We start from the raw sequence: 21,329 nt of genomic DNA, 5'->3' as shown, positions 1-21,329 counted from the left end.
AGCTCACTCAAACTTATATTGAAAACTGATCATTTGGGCTGGAGACATGACTCAGCAATTAAGACGCTTGCCTGCAAAGCCTAATGACCCTGGTTCAGTTATCCAGTGCCCATTTAAAGCCAGATGCACTGAGTGACACATGCAATCTGGAGTTCATTTGCAGTGGCTGGAAGCCCTGGCATACCCATTCTCTCCTTGCAAATAAATAAAATATTTTAAAAACTATTTTAAAAAAACCTGATAATTCACTGTATTTTCTTCATACTTGTCTTTTTTGTTTTCACATCTTTTGCCATCTTAGGTTTAGAATCAAGTTGATTGCTCAGTAGCCTACCATAATGTAACCATGATACTAGAGTGATAGGAATGTCTTTTTAACTTTTATCCTCAAAACCCTTTCACCCTAATGTAATTTTGTTTTTGACAATGTGGTGAAATATGTTAAGGAAATCCTGCTTCTCTACCTCCTCACTCTGGGTTACATTTTTCCATCTTCCTAGCTGTGTCCAGTGGCCTCTGTCACACTGATGTCCTTTTCCAGTTACAGTAGCTGTTCTGAGTTGTGGCCGTGAGCATGCTCACAAGCAGGACAAAACAAAGTGCATAAGCATGGACGTACCATACCGATGGACAGAAGGGGAAGAGAAAGTAAACTTGGTTTTAATGAGGAAATAAGCTGGAATGAATACTTCCTAATCAGAGAAGTTGGTGGATTATTGCTGTAAAACATTTGTGTAGTTTAAGTCACTAATTCTAGCTGTTTTAATATATTTCTGTGGTGTATAATTCCTGTTCCTCTCTCCTTACATTAGGTGAAGGAGTTTGACTCAATATCACGTTTGGATCAGTGGCTGACCACCATGTTGCTTCGTATCAAAAAGTCCATCCAAGGTGATGGCGAAGGAGATGGAGACCTCAAGTGAAATACTGACATCATTGTGGCATGCAGCTCACTCCTTTTTAGTTTTGTCTTTGGGCAAATTGATCTTTATGGGATGCCCATTTAATGACTTGATTTTGCAAACGAGCCACACAATTTATGTATTGTTTCAGCTCGCCATGTCTGTGTTTCTATGAGACAGTTGGACGGGAAGCTTCTGTTCAGGTTGTTTGTGATTATGACAGCCAGCTGGCCAAGGATCCATCATGCTTACCAGAGTGCGGAGTTTTCTGAGTTCTTCCAAATCTTCTTCCTGTTCTTTTGATATTTGGAATTTGTGTTTAAAGTTGCCATGTGTTTTTATGTTCATCTTCTTGAACCCTAGTCAAGACCCAGTCATTTTCATAGATGCTTTACAAAGACCTCATGCATTGACATCTGGATGTATAGCCTTCAAATGTGTGGTTTAGTTTCAGGTGAGAATTATGAATGAGTTTGGTTTTGCTCTGTGATTATGTTGGTAGTGCTAGTGACAAGTTTCTTGGCTTTCTACTCTGTTCCTATGGTCACACGTGCATGGCAGACACTGAGTGAACTGGGATCTGCCAGCATAGCTTGCATTGTAAGGGGAAGGAACTTCCTGGAAGTTCCTGTTTCTTCTGTGGATAAATGTCAAGGTAGATTTCATTGATGGGTACTTTTACACGTAGACACACACACACAAAAATCTATGAGAAGTACAGTTTTCCCCTTACCTAGATAAAAGTTTCCATTTTCAGTTGGGGTGGGCATCTGTTTTTTCATATTCACATGAAAAAGTTTTAATTGGTATCCCTTGTTCCTTATTATCACATTTTATCCACTCTCCACGTTGCCTTCTGGGCTGTCCTCCTCAGGGCTGGGCAGAAAACGCAGTGGAAGCTAGAGAATGTGTGGTTGGTGTTATTTATCCGTTGGACATAGCGGTTAGGTGGGGTCAGCACAGCATAGGACTTTACATTATGTTTGGCTCGGCCACAGTCCCAGCTACATCTGAGAGTTGTTGAACTGTAAGATATACATCTTGATCCATGCTGTCTTGATTGAATCTTGATTGAAGAGTTTGACCCTCCCTGTTACTTTATGCTGGTACTGTACTGTAGGTGGTACCGTACTGTGGACATGGTCTTGCTCCTGAGGTGATTTACATGTGATCAGACATAACTCCAGTCCCAGTGTGTTCTGTCACTGGTGACATATTCTGAAACTCTTCTCTGGTAGGAAGTGGCACTGGAGTTGTGTTTTCATCTTTGGATAGCTATAGAGTGGTGTCAGGAGGATATGCTGTGACCAGGCCTAGGGGTAGAACAGGGAGGGTTTGAGGACTGGTAAGAAAGTCGCCTGTTGGGTAAGAGACAGCAGGAGGTGATGAAAGGGGCCTGTTGAAGGCAGATGGTAGAGGTCTGTGTTTGATGCTCTGAGGATTCATGGTCCCAGTTGTGGTGAGAGTGCCGGAGCAGGCGGCTCCGTGTTCTCTGCATACACATCTAGGGGTAGAGAGAATGAGTCCTGGAATCTGATGAGGATCCTTTTTCTCCATGTTCACGGGGTTCTTAAACAAAAGCCAGCTATACCGAGGTAAAAGTGGCAGTGGAGCCGAGTTGGTCCTTCTTGACTTCATTCCAGTCTCTTAAAGAGGGAAAAGTCAGTTGCTGCTATGCTCATGTATCTCTCGACCAGCCATGTGCACATCTGAAAGAGGGGTGTGCGGTGTGGTTCTGTAGCTTGAGGCTCTAGTTCTAAGTCACTTCCAGGGGGAGAGGGCATTTGAACACTAGCCAACTGTGCTGCACCACTTCCAGTTCAACCTTCTGGTCCCACCACTTAAGGTTAAAATCCACATGGCATCTCTTAAAGCAGCTCTGTGGACCTTTTGCCATGACTTCCTAACAGATGCCCATCTAAAGAAGTGTGGGTTTTCAAAAGTAGTGATTGTACCAATTTGCTATGTCAACCAGTCACTTGTTTATACTGATAAATGCCAAGCTGGCCATGGTAGCTCATTGCCAGTATTCAGGAGTCTGAGGCAAGAGGATTTCTGTGAGTTTGAGGCCAGCCTGGGCTGTAGTGTAAGACCCTGTCTCATAGGGTGGGGGAGAAAAAGAGAAAGAAACTCTGAGATCAGTGCTTAATTAATTTTCATCCCAGCTCTGGGGAAGCTGAGGCAAGAGGATTATGAATTCAAAGGTAGCCTGAGCTATTACATATTGCAAAACCTGTCTAAACTGATTTTTGTTTTTAATACTTGAAAAAGAAAGAAAGGAATTAGAATGTCAAACAGGAACCAATCTGGCAGAAGATAAACGAGGAAGTCCCAGACATTCCTGTGCAAGCTTACTTCCTTCAGATGTCCCATGGGTACAGGACAGTGTCATGTCTCAAGATGCCTAAGGGTTTAGGCTTTCAAGATTTCTACAATGCTATCCACAAAATACAGTGATCGTTTATGTTCTTGTACTTGAGCACATATAAAGGTCTTTCATAAAGTTAGTTAAACTTTCTTACAGAAAGCTTTGCTTTTTGTGGCAACATTTTTATAGCTTGTGTGAATTCCTTTTTTAATTTAATGATCTACAACAGTATTTTTGCACAATTGTGACCATGTGTGGTGGTGTCACTATAACCAAAGTATACGCACCAGCCCCTGTGCATTTATTGTTCCCTCTGGAATTGTGCACTTTAATGTCCTCATGCCAACCTCTGTGCCCCTCTAGAGAATCTTGCAGCACAGCATGCCCCCCGTGACCTGCCTGCTGCAGTGTGAGCTGTGACCAGTAGCAGGCTTCCTGCCTTGTGAAGTCCTGAGTTGCTCTCCATCAGGGGAGTACAAATGAAAACTAACTGTGTAAAAATTAAATCTACCTTAGCAGAAGAAATGTTTGTTTTATGTGAACTTGTACAGTAAATAAAGTAGAGGTAATTATGAGTACTGTTTGACTGATCTTGGCAGACATCAAAACTAGCTTCCTTTCCTTGCCGCTGTCCCGCAGTAGTATCTCCAGGCTTCCTGCACCTCCGTCACTTGGGTTTTGCAGACTGAGGTGTGGAAGGAAGCCCCAGCGCCCTCTCTAGTTCCTGCAGGCCACCAGGTGTACTACAGTGACTGCTGACCTCAACTTCTCGCCCCTTCCTTGGGTCTTGCAAGGCTGCATTTGCAGAGTTGATGGGAGAATGAATGGCTCCTGGGTAACTGATGAGGACCCAGGCCCCGATGATTGGGTCCTAAGTTCTGGGGGAGGGCCTGCATGGGGGTAGTCTAGGCCAGATCAGCCTGTCACAGAGCACTGAAAATTCAAAGCGGATTTTACAAAACAATAAAGAAGGCCTAACAATCTAGAAATTCTGAAATTGTTGGTCACTGCTGGTCACTCAGATGTCTTCTCAGTGACATTTACTGACAGAAGGAAGTCAGAACCTGACTTTGTCCACCTGAACCAATTGCCAGAGTGTACAGTCCTGGGGTTCTGTGGGAGATGTGCTACATGGCCCTGTGACTTGTAAGGCCTCAGTCCCATCTTCACGAAAACCCTCCCCCAACTGAAACGAGATTGTTACTTTCAAGTGCACAGATACTGTCTGGTTTGGTTAAGTAAATAATCCCAGCACTAGGGAAGGAGAAGTCGGAGGATCACCATGAGTGCGAGGCCACCCTAAGATTACATAGTGAATTTCAGGTCAGCCTAGGCTAGTGAACCCTCACCTTGAACCCCCTCTTCCCCCCAAGCAAATTTGTTTTCTAAAAATTGAACTCCTTGGTATAATATTTAACTGGTTAAGTTGTAACGTACACTTCTTGGAAAATCACCACCACCCAGAATCACCTAAGGTCTTTACTACTTCGTGGCCCACTTTTTCTATAGAATTTTCACTTTATTAGGTTTTTTAAATTTTTTAGATCACTATAGGTTCACATGGAGGTTTCTATGTACATTTTAAATTTACCTTTTTTGTTTTGCTGCCGTTGCTTATTTTGGTTTTTCGAGGTACGGTCTCGCTCAGAGCTGACCTGGAATTCGCTCTGTATTCTCAGGGTGGCCTTGAACTCACAGCAGTCCTCTACCTCTGCCTCCCAAGTGCTGGAATTAAAGTCGTGCACCACCACACCTGGCTTAAATTACTTTTTGACAGTTTTATACATGTATATGTTGCTTTGTTTTCGTTGTTGCTGTTTTGGGTTTTTTGTAGTGTTGTCCGCCTCTTGCTAAGGCTGACCTAGAACTCACTCTGTAGTCCCCAGGCTGGCCTTGAACTCACGGGGATTCATCCTCCTACATTTGCATCCCCAAGTGATAGAAATAAAGGTGTGCCACCACACCTGACTCCTTTAGGGTTGAAGGAGGGTCTTACCTGGAACTCACTCTATATCCCAAGGCTGGCCTCACTCAAACTCATGGTGATCTCCTTCCTAGCCTCCTGGGCGCTGGGATTAAAGGTGTGAGCCACCAAGCCCAGTTCACGTTTTTGATCCTGTTTACTCCCCGTTACCTTGTCCCCCTACCCATTCCTACTAAATCTCTTCTTCCTTACTCATCCTCCTCCTAATTTCATGTATCTTTAAAAAAAAAAAAAAGTTTTTGTCACTATTACCTAGGATGGCTTGTATGAGCACGTGGGAAGGAGGGCCATTTAGCAGTGACTACCCAATTACAGAAAATGTCTCCCCTCTCCAAGGAAAAGGTTGGTAAAATCAAAGGCTGCTGAGCCCTCTGGAGTTTATAGACTGTCACAACACTAAATGATTGGCATGGTTCCATGTCACTTGAGGTCCCAGGCGAAGCAGAGGGTCAATACCAAGGTACTAACAGTATGCATTTGGGAGTTACGTACTGAGGGTAGCCTCAAGGTTAGGAGAAATACTTCAAAGTTCTGCAGTGACTGTAGGGTTTATGGGCTTCAGTTCTCACCGGTTGCCTTCCCCTGAATCCTGCTGTGACGCTACATTGCCAGGATGAGCAGAGGGCTCACCCTTCCTGTGCTCATCCTTCTCAGCTTGGCCATTGGCTCTGTGAGCAGGGGCCACTTCTGGAAACCATGACATCCAGGCAGTGAAAGCAGTCCTCTTTGATTTGTACTACATAACGTCTCAGAGCTTTTTTTTTTTTTTTTTTTTTTTTTTTTGTGGGGAGCTAGTTTCAAGGTCGGGTCTCACTCTAATCTAGGCTGCTCTTCATTATGTAATATCAGGCTGGCTTCAAACTCATGGCAATCCTACCTTGGCCTCATAAGTGCTGAGATTAAAGGCATGCACCACCATGCCCTGCCAGACCCGGCATTTTGACATTTTCATGCTGTTAAGTATACTAAACTTGTTTGAAGAATTGCATTTTTTAATTTTTAAAAGTACTTTATTTATTGGAGAGAAAAAGGCAGATATGGGGAGAGAGAGAATGGGTGTGCCAGGGCTTCCAACTACTGCAAACAAACTCAAGAAACAAGTGCCACCATCTGCATCTGACTTATGTGGGTCCTAGGGAATCAAACCTGGGTCAGGCTTCATAGGCAAGAGCCTTAACTGGTAAGCTATTTCACTAGCCCAAGAATCTTCTTTTATACACACACACACACACACACACACTCACACACTCACACATATCTTTACTTGAGAGAGAGAAAATGGGTGTGCCAGGGCCTCCAGGCACTGCAAATGAAGTCCAGATGCATATACCCCTTCATCTGGCTTACATGGGTCCTGGAGAATAGAACTGGGATCCTTTGGCTTTGTAGGCAAACACCTTAACCACTAAGCCATCTCTCCAGCCCAAGAATCTTATTTCTTAATTCTATAGACTCTAGTTTTAATAATGTAAATAAACTCAGAATTGCAGAACTCTTTTACAAAGCAGACATTTATTAACACATTAAACAATTTCATGTAGAACTTCTAAAGACACAAATTCAAGACAAAAATTCATCCAGTAGGTAACAAAATAATCTATTGCTTAAATCCTCCTCAAAATGACTTTATTCCATAACACAGTATGCTGGGCAGGTTCGAACACTCTTTTACACCAATTAAAATGATCTTGTGACAGTCACTAGCTTTTTGTTCTGTAAACAACTAGGATACGATGACAAGGTCATAACTGAATTTGAAGTAACTCAGTCCTGTGACCTTCAAGAGCCAGTATTGTTATCAGCGCCCCGAAACACCCAGTGGCTTAAAGGTGTTAAGAGTTACCACAAAATGAGCGCTGGGGAAGAAACCATCCGTTTCTGTCATAGTGCAGCTATATCTTCATCCTGGAACTTAAGGACAGGGTACCTTCCTCTTAGAAAATCAAAGTGTTTTCACAGCAACTTCAATAAATTAAAAATGGGGTGGGGGGCAAGAACAAACAAAAATCATTTCCCTTTAAGGCGCTCTCTTGAAATTAATGTATTTAAAGGGTTACATAGAAATCAAAGCATCAACAAGCACAGGGCCACGCACCAAAAGCCCTGTAACCACCATTCGCCAGCAACAGCAAACACAACCAGATCCTTTCCATAGTAATTCTTTTTAGCAATAATTAAATCCAGCATGAGACAGCCAAAGGAAGAATTAAGACAAATTACTGGTTGTATCATCCACTCATTAAGGCATAGTCAGAAAATGAGCATGCCTAGGCTTCTGGTCCCGTCTAGGTTCTCACATGCTCCCAAGGAGGCAGGCTCGTGGCAATTACTAGCCTGCATCAGCTTCCCATTGTAGAAATGGAAAGTTCTGGCACTCCGGATATTACAGAAATCAACCCAGAAAAACCTAGCAAAAGTACTAATACTCTTAAGATTTGCCACAATCACCTCATTTTGCTACTTGTAAATAAAGTGACTACCCAAGTGCTCTGAAGCATCCTGCTTCGTTTCTCACACCTCTGCAGAAAGTACTACACTATTTTTGCTAGACTCTTTGGTAGGACAGCTTTTACCTAGTCTGGTTTGGGGGAATGAATTGAACAGCCACATCACATAAGTGGATTCTCATGACAGACTCTGACTGCACATGTGCTGAGTTAGAGATAGGCTACATGTTGGAAACGTGGCCATTCCTATCAACTTGGACAAATAAGAAGTTGGGGAGGAATGAATGTAAAAATTCATTTCTTAGGTCCCCAGAGTAAATCTGACTGGCTTTCACAAGGAAGAAAAGCTGGAATTACATGGCCCCGATTTTACTTCAGCTTGTTAAATGAACCAGCAAAGTAAACACAGGAGTGTAAGGCAGGAAGACTATGAACAGCACTTTCATGAGCTGGGTCAATGCTGTGTATTCTGCAATTAAGACGAGCAGTGGTTTAGCCATCGGGAACTGAGCACTAGCATGATGAACACATACATCTACACCAGCATTAAGTGAGCTCATGCTAACTGCCATATTTACTGACGAAATGTAGCCGAGCTCATGCAGACCTGAATTGTTAGGGGGAAGCTTTAGAATGTGATAGGCGTGCAAGGCTGTGGAAGTTCAGGAATATCTGCAAGGCCATTCTTGTCCACAGCTTTGCACAAAATTACTGTCCTCAGCCCCTGGAATCACCTGGAACACGGCAGTCATGCAGACTGGCACACAGCTTCAAGCAGTTACTCCATGTTGGTCAGTGAGGGAAGGTGTGTGGGCAACGGGCCTGCCTGAGGAGTCAGCTCGCTAAGCTCGCTGATGGTGGTGGCAAGAAGAGCCTCCTGGGACACCACAGCATTGTCCCCCTTGCAGCTGCTATCTGCGGTACCACTCTGTACAGCAGGCACGCTGCCTTGAGCTTCAGACAGGCTATGAAAATTGCTGTTTTCAGCAAAAGACAGCAATTTATCTGAAAGTTTGGGCGACGCATATTCTTCATCAGGCTGTTCTGTCTTGTGTGCCTCATCGTTCTTGGGTGAGCCATCTACAATAACAAGGAAAGACTTCCATGGAGTATTCTTATCGTGTATCTACGAATCAAACACAAAACAAGAGTCACTGTGTGTGTCTCTACCTCTCCTCACTTACAGACACTTATTACTCATAAATGCCTCTTTTAAAACAACAGGCTCTCGTCAGAGCAGGGTATGCTGGTGCCTACTCCATCCCAGAACTCAGGAGGTGCTACCAGTAGGATCACAGTCCCAGGCCGGCCTGGGCTATATAAGACTGTCCCAACCAAAAAGTAAATTAACAAATAGTCTTTTTGTCTTAAATTTGGTTTCTAGTGCAAGGAAACTCTCTTAAACTAACTTTTAAACACAGGCTTCCTGTAGCCTTGACTGTAAAGGATTGTCTTGGCATGTGCCGTCCTGAGGCCCTGGTGCTTAGCCTCATTCATTGGATGCACTCACGGCAGAGGACACCTGAGAAAATGTCCAGCTACCTCTGACCCCCTGGGGGATGACAGGTTCTCAGGCTGACCAGAGCTAATCATGCACAGACCACCCTGTCACTCACTGAGGTGTGCCGCCTGAGGGTGGACTTGTCGGTGAATGTCCGCCCACACGCGTTGCACATGAACGGCTTCTCTCCCGTGTGGATGCGATGGTGGCGCTGGAGAGCATTGAGCTGGGTGAACTGCTTCCCGCACTGGTCACAGCAATAGGGCCGTTCTCCTGAGACAGGAAGAGAAGAAAAGGACTCAAGTGACATCCTCAGCCTGCTGTATTAAATTAAGTACATTCCGATACATGTGTATACAATCTGGAAAGCCTGAGCACCTCTACACAGAGAAGGCTATGCCAGAGCAACTCAAAGATCAACTGACAGAGCCACCATCTACTACCCCATTAACACCACGAGTGCTTGACCACACCAAAAACAGGACAAGGGCTGGAGAGATGGTTCAGCGGTTAAGGCACTTGCCTGCAAAGCCTAATGACCCAGGTTCAATTTCCCAGTACCCACGTAAAGCCAGATGCATAAAGTGGTGCAAGCAGTGCTAGAGCTCCTGGCACATCCACTCTTATTCTCTCTGCTTGCAAATAAATTTTAAAAAAAATAAAAAATCAAATAAAAGGCTGGGTGTAGTGGGGCAGGCCTTTAATCCTAGCACTCAGGAGGCCAAGGTAGAACTGCTGGGAATTTGAGGCTTGCATGGGACTATGTAGTGAATCCCAGGTCAGCCTGGGATAGAACAAGATTTTTTTTAAATATTTTATTTGTACTTATTTACTTGAGGGAGATACAGAAATAGGCAGGCAGGTAGAGAGAGAGCGAGAGAATGGATGCACCAGGGCCTCCAGGCACTGCAAACGAACTCCAGATGCATGTGCCCCCTTGTACATCTGGCTCATGTGGGTCCTGGGGAGTCGAACCTAGGAACAAGACTTTATCTTGAAAAACCAAACCAGCCAGGTGTGGTGGCATATGCCTTTAATCCCAGCACTCAGGGGGCAGAGGTAGGAGGATCACTGTGAGTTTGAGGCCACCCTGAGACTATATAGTGAATTCCAGGTCAGCCTGGACTAGAGTAAGACCCTACCTCAAAAACACAACTGAAAAAAAAAAAAAAAAAAAAAAAAAAAAATATATATATATATATATATATATATATATATATATATATATATATATGTAAAGATATAAACAGGGATCAGATCTGTACACTGGTCTGACCAAGCACGTACACACACACAGACACACAGACAGCTTCAATTAAGTGCACTTGTAATTTTCAGTTCCTTTACGGTAGAAAGCAGGTGTCATTTGGGCAGGTAATAGTGTCAGATGCAGGTATTGATCTTGGCCTTTTTTTTTTTTCTTTGGTTTTTCGAGGTAGGGTCTCACTCTAGCCCAGGCTGACCTGGAATTCACTCTGTAGTCTGAGGGTGGCCTCAAACTCACTGTGATCCTCCTACCTCTGCCTCCCAAGTGCTGGGATTAAAGGCACGTGCTACCACACCCAGCTCCCCTGTTTATATCTGAAAGGTGTGAATACACACACATCCATATTCAAGCAATCACATCACAGGAAGCTGTCTACTCTTTTCCATAAATACTCTCTGCTGTAAAAGGACACAGTTTTCCCTCATTCGCATACTGAAGTGCTCTCATTTTTCAGTTTCTCAGAACCAGAACCCATAAACTCAAAAGTATAAAAATGAGAGGGGAGGGGATATGATGGAGAATGCAGTTTCAAAGGGAAAAGTTGGGGAAGGGAGGGCATTTCCATGGGATTTTTTTTTACAATCATAGAAGTTGATAATTTAAAAAAAAAAAAAAAAAAAAGGTGCCGGGCGTGGCGGTGCATGCCTTTAATCCCAGCACTCGGGAGGCAGAGGTAGGAGGATCGCCATGAGTTCAAGGCCACCCTGAGACTACAGAGTTAATTCCAGGTCAGCCTAGACCAGAGTGAGACCATACTCAAAAAAAAAAAAAAAAAGGTAGAAAATGAGCCTGGATGGGCTGGAGGGATGGCTTAGCAGTTAAGGCATTTGCCTGCAAAGCCAAAGGGCCCAGGTTCGATTCCCCAGGACCCAGCTGCACAAGGTGGTGCATGCTTCTGGAGTTTGTTTACGATGGCTGGAGGCCCTGGCATGCCCATTCTCCCTCCCTCCTTCCCTTCCTCTCTCTCTCTCTCTTTCTCCATCTTTGTCTCTTTCAAATGACTAAATAAAAATATTAAAAAAAAAAAAACCAAAAAACCCTGGCTGTCAAGCATGGTGGTGCACACCTGTAACCCCAGCACTTGGGAAGTGAAAGCAGGAGGATCCACAGTTTCACAGTATGTTCCAGGCCAGCCCAGGCCACATGAGAACCTGTCTCAACAAACAAAAAAGAAAACAAAATTGGAGCTGGAGATGTAGACACTTCTATAGCATGCACCAGGTCCTGGATTCCATCTCTATCATCAAAAAAAAAAAAGTATAAAACTGCTAAACCAGTGGGCTGGGGGGATGGCTTAGCAGTTAAGGCGTTTGCCTGCAAAGCTAAAGGACCCAGGTTCAATTCCCCAGGACCCATGTTAGCCAGATGCACAAGGGGGCACACAGGTCTGGCATTCGTCTGCAGTGGCTGGAGGCCCTGGCGTGCCCATTTATTCTCATTGTCTCTCTCTCCCTCTTTCTCTGTCAAATAAATAAAACTAAATTATATTTTAAAAAATGCTAAGCCAGGCGTGCTGGCACACACCTTTAATCCCAGCCCTCAGGAGGCAGAGATAGGAGGATCTTTGAGTTTGAGGCCAGCCTAGACCATGGAATGAGTTCTAGGTCAGATTGGGTTAGAATGAAACCCTATTGTGAAAAACAATAAACAAATAAGGAAGCAAAAAAAAAAAAAAAGTTTATCCTAAAGCTGAAATAATCTAAGTATGACATGTGCCCCAAGGACTCACGGTTTAAGTGATCGGTCCCCAGCCTGCATTATTCTGAAGGCAGTGAAACCTCTAGGAAGTGAGACCAGGTCACGTAAGATCAGGCTCTGAGGGTTGCAAACGGTCCCTGGTTCCTGCCAGCTCTCTCAGCTCCTGGTCTGTATGATATGAGGGGCCTACATAACAAGTTCCCACTGCCATGAACCTTGCACCACCATGATGGAACCCTGTGACACTGTGAATCAAAATAGCCTTTCCTAGTTAGCTTGTCAGATGCTGTAGCCACAGTGACGCATAAGTATAACACAGCTTCCACATAATTTTGTAGCAAATCTGAAACACATAGAATGTCTTCCTTGACAAACTCCTGTTCCCTGGCACACTGAAGCCATACCTGTATGGACTTTGATATGCTGGTAAAGTGAATTCCGCTGGGCAAAAGTCCTGAAACACACTTCACATTTGAAGGGCTTGGATCCAGTATGGATTCTATTGTGGTGCTTTAAGTACTCCTTAGAAGCAAAACTCTTGCCACATGTTTCACACATAAAAGGCCTTTCACCTACATGAAAAGACAAGATCAAAACAGAAACAAGACAGGCAATGAAACACTGGGGAAGTGCGGGTCGTGGTGGGCATCACGTGATGCTTTCTAATTAAAACTGTATTTAGTCTCATACAGCATTGATTCACTTAAGACACTTGCTACTTGTTGAAAGTTGGTGTGAAATATTTTTGGAAATCCAAGAAACATTCCATTGGACTAAAATCAAAGGGCTACCATACAGCCAACTCTTATTTGAGAAAGTCATTGCAAACAAGAAAATTTCACAACTTGTCTTTGGGGGATTTGTTAGATTATATTCAAAGAAGTGTTTCTATGGATCATAGAATAAAAGTCCTTCTTAAGAAAAGGGGAAGTTCACAGTGGATTATTACGAATGACTTCTAGAGTGGTGACTCCAGTCCGTTTGACAGGACTGAAGGACAAACTTTTAAGCACACCTCATTTTTTGCAGTTTAAGTCCTTGATTCTCACAATTCAGGTGCATCTAGTTAATAGGTCTGCTCTTGCTTTCATAGATATTAAAATAAAAACAATGGTTTAATAACATCTTAACACATTAGTATTCTCATCAAGTAATCAAGTCTAATTTAATCCTTCAATGTGACACAACGTTGCTTACACCGACAACTTCCATCAGACACCAGTTCTGCAGTCTAGTAATTTACACTAACACTTCTTATCTCTGTCTTTCCTCCATTTGAACCTGAAACCTGTGCTCAGCAAGGATCTGGATGAGTAACCATAGAACCCAGTGACCTGTACAGTTTACATCAGGATTTTCACCCTCAAGGGTACAGTGCTGGACCAGAGTAAAACCAATTAGGTTTTCCCTCTTGGGATGAAATTGAATCACAAAGATTCTGTAATAGATAGGAACAGATTCCACCACCTTACTATGATAATTTATCATATAACAATTTATTTTCTTCTGTTTGTTTTTGAGGCAGGGGCTCACCTTAGTCTAGGCTGATCTGAAACTCACTGTGAAGCTCACGTTGGCCTCAGGCTCACAGCAATCCTTGCTGAGACTAAAGGTGTGCAGCACCACACCTGGATATTTCTCCTATATTTTGTTTGTTTCGTTTCATTTTGTTTTATGTGCATGTTTTCAATGCAGTTAGGATTGACTGTAAACTTAATTGTGCATTATTAAATTCAGCATTAGCCAAGACTGGTGGTGCACGCCTTTAATTCCAACACTCGAGAGGCTGAGGAGGAGGATCACTGTGACTTCGAGGCCAGCCTGAGACTACATAGTGAAAGGTAGGTCAGCCTGGGCTAGAGTGAGACCTTACCTCAAAAAACAAACAAAAACTTTCACAATCAAGCACAGATATACCAATGCCATCAAAATTCTTCCTTTTAAGGGCCCAGTCATGACCCAGAAGATGGATTTCCAGCTTATTCAACCACTTTCTTGTGGTAGGACAATCAAGTGGCTTCCAATTCTGTGTTATTAATCGTAGCAAGAAGAAAGCTAACAGCATACAGCTGCTCCCACAGTTTGGATAATCTCTTTATGGCAGATTCCTGGCAATTGAATTTTGGGTGAAAGCAGTAGAAACTATTCCATATCCCTTGACACCTTAAATCCATGTGCGAGATCGCAGAGCTGCCTGACGGCACAGGCAGACCATAGCCACACGCACAGCAGCATTGCAGGTGCAGGTCCATTTGTAATCTCTACTCAGATGGAAAAGTGATAGCCTGGCTGTAACCTGTACCAACTGTGGTAGATCCTGACTTCTAAACTTATCAATTACAGTTTCCTTCAACAGGTAGGAAAGACATTCAATCACAACACTGTAGTTATTTACCTGTGTGGCACCTTTTGTGATAAATCAGCATGTGGTTCTGAGTGAATCTTGCACCACATTCATCGCAGACAAAAGGTCTTTCCCCTGTATGAATTCTGAAAGTACAACATTCAAATGATACCTTAGGTCACTTTGCAATACAATTTCCACTCAATGCTGCTAAAGCCATCTCCTCTAAGAACCCTGATGAGATGACCTGTGGGAAAGATGAGGCCACGATCCATCCCAAAGAAATGGTTTCTATGCAGGACCGATTGATCGACATTCCCACTCAATTCCACATTCCGGTGTGGAACCACTGAGTGACATCTCTGTCTCTCCTGGGCCCTGTTGATGCTATATGGCACATGCATTCAGACTGTGCCTTTGCAGACACTGTCAGTACTAAAGAGTAACACCAAGCAACTGTTGCTTACACATATCCGCCATGTGCTCAGACATTTTACTGTGATTATTATTATTATTTTTTTTTTTTAAGAAGGGTTTCACTCTAGCCCAGGCTGACCTGGAAAATTCTGTATTCTCAGGGTGGCCTCAAACTCAGGGCGATCCTCCTACCTCTACCCCTACCTCGTGAGTGCTGGGCTACCTGGAGGTCAGCCACACTGCCCTCATACTTCTGGGCAGCTCTGTGGTGTCCAGACCTCTTATGTTTGAGAGGAGGGAAGAGGGTGGTGGGGGCCTATGAGTTTCTGCGAAATTAGATCCATGTTCCCTACCCTCTGCATCCCCAAGGAGGATTCCAAGTTGCTTCAACCTCCCAAGTCCTAGCGGACCCCAGGGAAGAGGTGGACAATCTAATGACACCATCAGCGCTAGTCAAAGTCCTAAGCCCACCTCAACTACCCAGCATGCACTTCACTTCTTGGGGCACCCACAGCCCCACAGCAAGCCGGCAGGGCTCCGCCTGCCACAGCGCCGGGGTTGCCGCACCTCGTGTGGGTCTTGAGCGCCGAAGGCTGGGAGAACTTGGCGCCGCACTCGGTGCAGCTGTAGGGCCGGTCGCCGGTGTGCGTGCGCTCGTGCAGCCGCAGCGCGGTCTTGGAGCTCAGGCCCTTGCCGCACTGGCCGCAGCGGTGCCGCTCCCCGCCACCCTCGTGCACCTGCACCACGTGCCGCTTCACGTCCTTCTTGCGCTTGAACTTCTTGCCGCACAGCTCGCAGGGGAAGTGGCGCTCGCTGCTGTGCACGTGGCGCTGGTGGCTCTTCAGGTTGCAGCGGTTGGCGAAGGTCTGGCCGCAGGTGTCGCAGCGGTACACCACCTCGGTGGCCACGCCGTGGTGGTGTCTGATGTGCTTCAGAAAGCTCTTCTCATACAGGAAGGCCTTCTCACACACGGTGCACTGGAAGTTACTCTTCTTCTTCTCTCCATCCTCCCCCTCCTCTTCCCTTTCCTCTTCCTCTTCGCCCTCCCCGGCCGCTTTGGGCAACGTGGCCTCCGGCTCCACACTGGCACTAGCGTGGCAAGCCTCACTTTGTGCAGCTGGCTCCATCTCTGTCCCCACCTGGTTTGGGCTTTGGTCCTGGGGACACGGGTAGTCCCCTGCAGCATCTTCGGCACTTTTCTGCTGTTCTCGGAGTCGTCTTGTATACTTTTTTTTAGGGATTTCTACAAACACCTTTTTGCCAGCCAGCCTCCCACTAGCTCTTCTGATTTTGGGGTAGGGGGGCTTCAACACATCTTTCTTCTTCTCCACTTTCTCCTTGCACTTCCTGGGTGGCACGTCTGGTGGGAGACCGTTGGTGATCCTCTCCCCTGCGTAGTCAGAGGAATCCACAAGGCCATTGGAGAGACCACTGTCCTCAGGTACACTCGTCCTGGAGGCCGGTGCCCCGCTGACCTGGGGGACACTGCTTGCCTCTGTCTCCTGAGACTCTGAGAAATTCTGTAATTCCAAAAGGACAGACTCAAGCATCTGTTTCTTTAGCTGAAAGCACGTTTCAGACAGGTCCAAACACTTGAGCTTTTCGGCCGTTTCCAGCATGCGCTGCACCCGGTCCTCCTCCACCTGCACCCTGGCCGTGTAGACGAACTCCAGAAAGGAAGCGAAGTCAACGATTTGCACCTCATTCAAGTACACGTTAGTCCTGGTGCCATCCACACTCTTCTCGTTCAGGAATACCTCCTTAAAAAACTTGCTGGTGGCTGCCAGCACTGCTTTGTGGGCCATGAAGTCTTTGCGGACACCCTGATACTCCACACTGACCGTGACGTCGCACAGGTGGCCCAAGAGGCGGAGCTCATGCATCTCATGCAGAAGGTTCATTGGAGAGGATTTGGATTCCAGCAGAACTGCACCACTTTCCATCTTTCTTCTTTCCAAAAACAGCTTTGAAAGAAAAATCAATAATTGATTATGTCATGTATGCATAACCCCTGAAGGAGGAAGACTAGAAATTATGAGGGTTAGTTCTTGAAGGATGTATCATAAACACAAGGGCCAGGAATGGTGGAAGACTCTTGTAATTCCACCACTTGGAAAGCAGAGGCAGGAGCATTGGGAATCTAAAACTAACCTGGGCTACATGAGATCCCTGTCTCAAAACAAACAAATAATAAATACAGATAAGAACAAACACACACAAAGATTCAAATCATATTTCACATCCTAACATTTTTCTGAAGTTCCTGAATAGTTTTCCTAAGATAATAATTGCATGAAAATAGTACTGGCAGGATTCTCCCCTGCTTATCATGGGCCTTTTTCTAATCTGCTCATAGACACACCCCAAAGCTAGGTGTGGTGCCACAAGCCTTTAATCCCAGCACTCTGGAGGCAGAGGTACAAGGTTTACTGTGAGTTCAAGGCCAGTCTGGGCTACATTAAGACCCTACCTCAAGCAACAACAAAAGCTGTAGGAAAATTCATGGCAACAATAATGTCTAGTCCTTTGATCTGAAATCCTGAAAAAAATGTAACACATGGCCTCCACTGTCTGGGAGCAAATCCTAGACTCTCATATGACAATCATTCCTCACACTAAACACCAGCTATGTAAAGCACTTCTTTCCAAAAAACTTCCTGGAAAAGTACTCTGACAGCCCATCCTCATTTTCAATGTCCCTAAATTTAATCTGGTACTTTTGAGTGACTCTAATGAATTAACTCAAGTTCCATTTTACAACCTGTGTTAGCTTGAGCAGGTTAACAACCTCTCTGGACCTTAGCTTCCTCTTTAGAAGGCTCACAAGTTATTGTGAGGTTTCTATGAATGCAGTGTGCCAAGTGCATTCAGCAGGCCTGAACTCACTAGCTAATTTTTGTGGGCTTCCTGCACACCAGTGCAGGTGTTTCTGCCATCCACATTTCACAGGTAAGGAATAAGGTAATTTGGTAACTGGTTGACAGGGACTTGAACATGGGCCTGATGACTTTCTCTTGGCTCAAAAAATTTTCTCAACACATGCCTCACCTCAGTCTCATCAAGTACAAACAGCTACCTTTGCCCTCAGATCTTTGCCCTGCAACTGCCAGGTCCCCAGGCCTTCTCTCCTGACCTCCAAAATGACAATGCTAGTCTCCCTAGATACCTGTTTTCTCCCTAAGGCTCACTAGAACCTCGACCCTCATTCTACCTTCCCTTCCTATGACCACTTTATTTTTTTTTAATTTTTATTAACATTTTCCATGATTATAAAATATATCCCATGGTAATTCCCTCCCTCCCCACCCCCACACTTTCCCCTTTGAAATTCCATTCTCCATCATATTACCTCCCCATTACAATCATTGTAATTACATATATACAATATCAACCTATTAAGTATCCTCCTCCCTTCCTTTCTCTACCCTTTATGTCTCCTTTTTAACTTACTGACCTCTGCTACTAAGTATTTTCATTCTCACGCAGAAGCCCAGTCATCTGTAGCTAGGATCCACATATGAGAACATGTGGCGCTTGGCTTTCTGGGCCTGGGTTACCTCACTTAGTATAATACTTTCCAGGTCCATCCATTTTTCTGAAAATTTCATAACTTCATTTTTCTTTACCGCTGAGTAGAACTCCATTGTATAAATGTGCCACATCTTCATTATCCACTCATCTGTTGAGGGACATCTAGGCTGGTTCCATTTCCCAGCTATTATAAATTGAGCAGCAATAAACATGGTTGAGCATGTACTTCTAAGGAAATGAGATGAGTCCTTAGGATATATGCCTAGGAGCGCTATAGCTGGGTCATATGGTAGATCAATCTCTAGCTGTTTTAGGAACCTCCACACTGTTTTCCACAATGGCTGGACCAGATTGCATTCCCACCAGCAGTGCAGAAGGGTTCCTTTTTTTCCACATCCCCGCCAACATTTATGATCATTTGTTTTCATGATGGTGGCCAATCTGACAGGAGTGAGATGGAATCTCAATGTAGTTTTAATCTGCATTTCCCTGATGACTAGTGACGTAGAACATTTTTTTAGATGCTTATATGCCATTCGTATTTCTTCCTTTGAGAACTCTCTATTTAGCTCCATAGCCCATTTTTTGATTGGCTTGTTTGATTCCTTATTATTTAACTTTTTGAGTTCTTTGTATATCCTAGATATTAATCCTCTATCAGATATATAGCTGGCGAAGATTTTTTCCCATTCTGTAGGTTGCCTCTGCTTTTTTCACTGTGTCCTTTCCTATAACCACTTTATTTCCCCATCTCCACCATCCAAAACACTCTCCTTCCATCCCATCTGACCTCTCCCACCACGGTGTCACCTTGGATTCCACTCATTTAGCAAGACTTGCCACAGTCTCTCCTCCCATCCAGGAAATTACTACCCACAACCACCAGCCTGAAACAGAACACACTGCCCCCTGGGAGTGCAGCTGTAAAACAAGCACCTGGGAAAGTTGTCTGGGATGGTGGGGGTGGGGGGAGACTCCATTCGAAAGAGGCCCAAGTAAAGGACGTAGGGGTGGGTGAGGCGGTGGATGAGCGAAAGGCCTGTCAGCAACCCCCTGCTCTAGCCTGGGGACAAAAGGCTGCAGATGCCTCTCTTAGTCTCAAGCCCATATGGCCAGACTGTCTGTCCCAGTCCTCGGTCCCCGGGTTCTCAAGGGGACTCGAGTCTTTTACAGGAGGCCTGGCAGCAACTTCTCCATCAATCAATGCGCAATTGAGCACGATTTCCACGTTTGCCGGCTGAGGGGCAGGCACTGGTCCTGGCGAGGGGGCTATCTGCTGCCTGCTGACAGCTGTGTCCCCCTGCAACTCATTGGCATTCCGGCCGCCTGCTGGTGCGCCTAGCCTCCGCACCAGGGTGGGCAGCCCCAGGCCTGCAGAGGACGCTGCTCTCCGCAGCCTGTCCACCACACAGGGGTCCTCCAGCTGGGGTGGCCAAGGCCGCTCTGACCGCACCACCCCCGTCCCCATCGTGGCTACCGCGACCCCCTTCCCCCCGCGGGGCCTCCAAAGCTGCAAGAAGGCAGGGACCGCGGCGGCCAGAGACCAGCCCCTCCACGGCCGGACTAGCCCCTCCCCGGCGCGGGCCTTCTCCGGGGCTGCAGAGGCGCAGCTTGACCCTCCGCCCGGGTCGTCCTAGCCATGCATCCCCGAAGCCAGCCGCTGCTCCGGACAGCAGGCGGCGGACAGCCGGATGGCGGGGGACCGAGCCCTGGGGCGGCGAACTCACCTCACCCACGGCGTCCCTACCACGGCCGCAGCCGCTGGCCGCTGGACCAGGCCCACAGGAACAGCCGGCCGCGGGGGCCGCCGATTGGCCGCCACAGCACGCCACGCCCCCTTCCAGGCGCCGCCCCCTCCAGGGTGGGGAAGGTGCTGCGCGCGCACGTCCATCTGCAGAGGCCGATCGGGCAGTTACGTGTCTGGCGTGGGTGGAGCCAGGCGACCGTCGGGCGGGGCGGGGCTGCGCATGCGCAGAAGCGATTTACCGAAGTCCGGGGACCATCCGGACACATGGTCTCTTCCCTGGAGTCCATTGTCGCGGCTGCTGTGGAGCAGCTGAGCCTCTGGGCTCCTCGGCCCGCGAGCTGCGGTGGCCTGGGCTGGGTCCTGCCCACGAGCGCGGCCTGGAGGCCGGTCGGCGGCCGTGGGTACGCAGAGGCCGTGGTGGGAAGGCCGGACTCGGAATCCTTGCGCTAGAAATCCTGCTGTCAGCATCCAGCCTTAATCCTAATTAAACACCCACCGCTGGCAATACGTTCTGCTCTTGCATGCGGCCCCCAGCCACGCCCCCTCCCCCTACCCACTTAGCCTTGTCCCAGGTTCAAAGATCGATGGTGGAGTGGGGACCACGCGGAAGCGAGAAGCTAATTATTCCTGTTGAAATAGGCATTTTGTTTAGAAAGCTGGTGTTCTGTCTGAAATGCATGAAAGTCTTTTGCGGGCCTTCTTCTGTGTCTTAATTAACTTTGCAAGTAAATTATTTCGTTATAGGATTCTTTCTATGAGTAAGGCCAATTCCCTGAGATAGTGGTTCACTCCAATTACCAGGTAAAGTTAGGATGAACTGTGTGAGACAAACAGTACTGTTAGATCCTATTTGAGGACTAGTTATCTTGAAGGGAAAAAAAAAATGTATGCAATAGGCGGGTTTGGCTTTGCTATACAAAAGGGTGGGATCCTGTTTTTGAAATCTTGTAAGCATTCTGGCAGGAATAAAGATATTCTAACGAGACACTTGTGGTCTTATCCTTTATAGGATTGAGATATAGGACCCCCAGAAAATGGAATTTCCTCAGGAATCTCATGCTGAGAGAAAGAAAAGGCTGAACCTGGTGCCTGCTAGAAGGGAGGGAAACTTGTCTCCAGAAAG

At 45.9% G+C, this 21,329-nt stretch overlaps 2 protein-coding genes across 2 annotated transcripts in view; one reads left to right on the top strand and one right to left on the bottom strand.

Moving 5' to 3' along the window:
• Positions 1-3,845, top strand: part of Napb (NSF attachment protein beta) — a 59,821-nt gene extending 55,976 nt beyond the window's left edge. The window contains exon 11 of the mRNA XM_004668749.2: positions 813-3,845. Within this exon, the coding sequence (XP_004668806.1) occupies positions 813-923 (111 nt within the window). The 3' untranslated portion in view covers positions 924-3,845. The remainder of the gene's footprint in view (positions 1-812) is intronic.
• A 2,902-nt stretch (positions 3,846-6,747) lies between these two features.
• Gzf1 (GDNF inducible zinc finger protein 1) lies at positions 6,748-20,251 on the bottom strand. Its single transcript, XM_004668748.2, has 6 exons — positions 20,187-20,251; positions 15,496-16,892; positions 14,563-14,657; positions 12,572-12,739; positions 9,318-9,475; positions 6,748-8,827 (listed from the first exon to the last, which is right to left on the bottom strand). Exons 2-6 carry the CDS (start codon positions 16,869-16,871, stop codon positions 8,480-8,482), a joined length of 2,145 nt encoding a protein of 714 aa, XP_004668805.2. The 5' UTR covers positions 16,872-16,892; positions 20,187-20,251; the 3' UTR covers positions 6,748-8,479.
• Positions 20,252-21,329: the final 1,078 nt, after the last annotated feature.

Source organism: Jaculus jaculus, chromosome 8 (assembly GCF_020740685.1).
Source record: "Jaculus jaculus isolate mJacJac1 chromosome 8, mJacJac1.mat.Y.cur, whole genome shotgun sequence".
In the NCBI taxonomy this organism is placed as follows: Eukaryota; Metazoa; Chordata; class Mammalia; order Rodentia; family Dipodidae; genus Jaculus; species Jaculus jaculus.
The sequence above is the reverse complement of the archived record's forward strand: the minus strand, read 5'-3'. Positions and strand labels throughout refer to the sequence as shown.

Excerpts from the sequence above, each read along its gene's own strand:
- Gzf1 (XM_004668748.2), bottom strand. The coding sequence starts at position 16,871 with ATGGAAAGTGGTGCAGTTCTGCTGGAATCCAAATCCTCTCCAATGAAC. Across the intron at positions 14,658-15,495 it reads GCGCTCAAGACCCACACGAG|AATTCATACAGGGGAAAGAC; the intron begins GTGCGGCAACCC and ends TTGTACTTTCAG. Across the intron at positions 9,476-12,571 it reads GCATATCAAAGTCCATACAG|GAGAACGGCCCTATTGCTGT; the intron begins GTATGGCTTCAG and ends TTCCTGTCTCAG.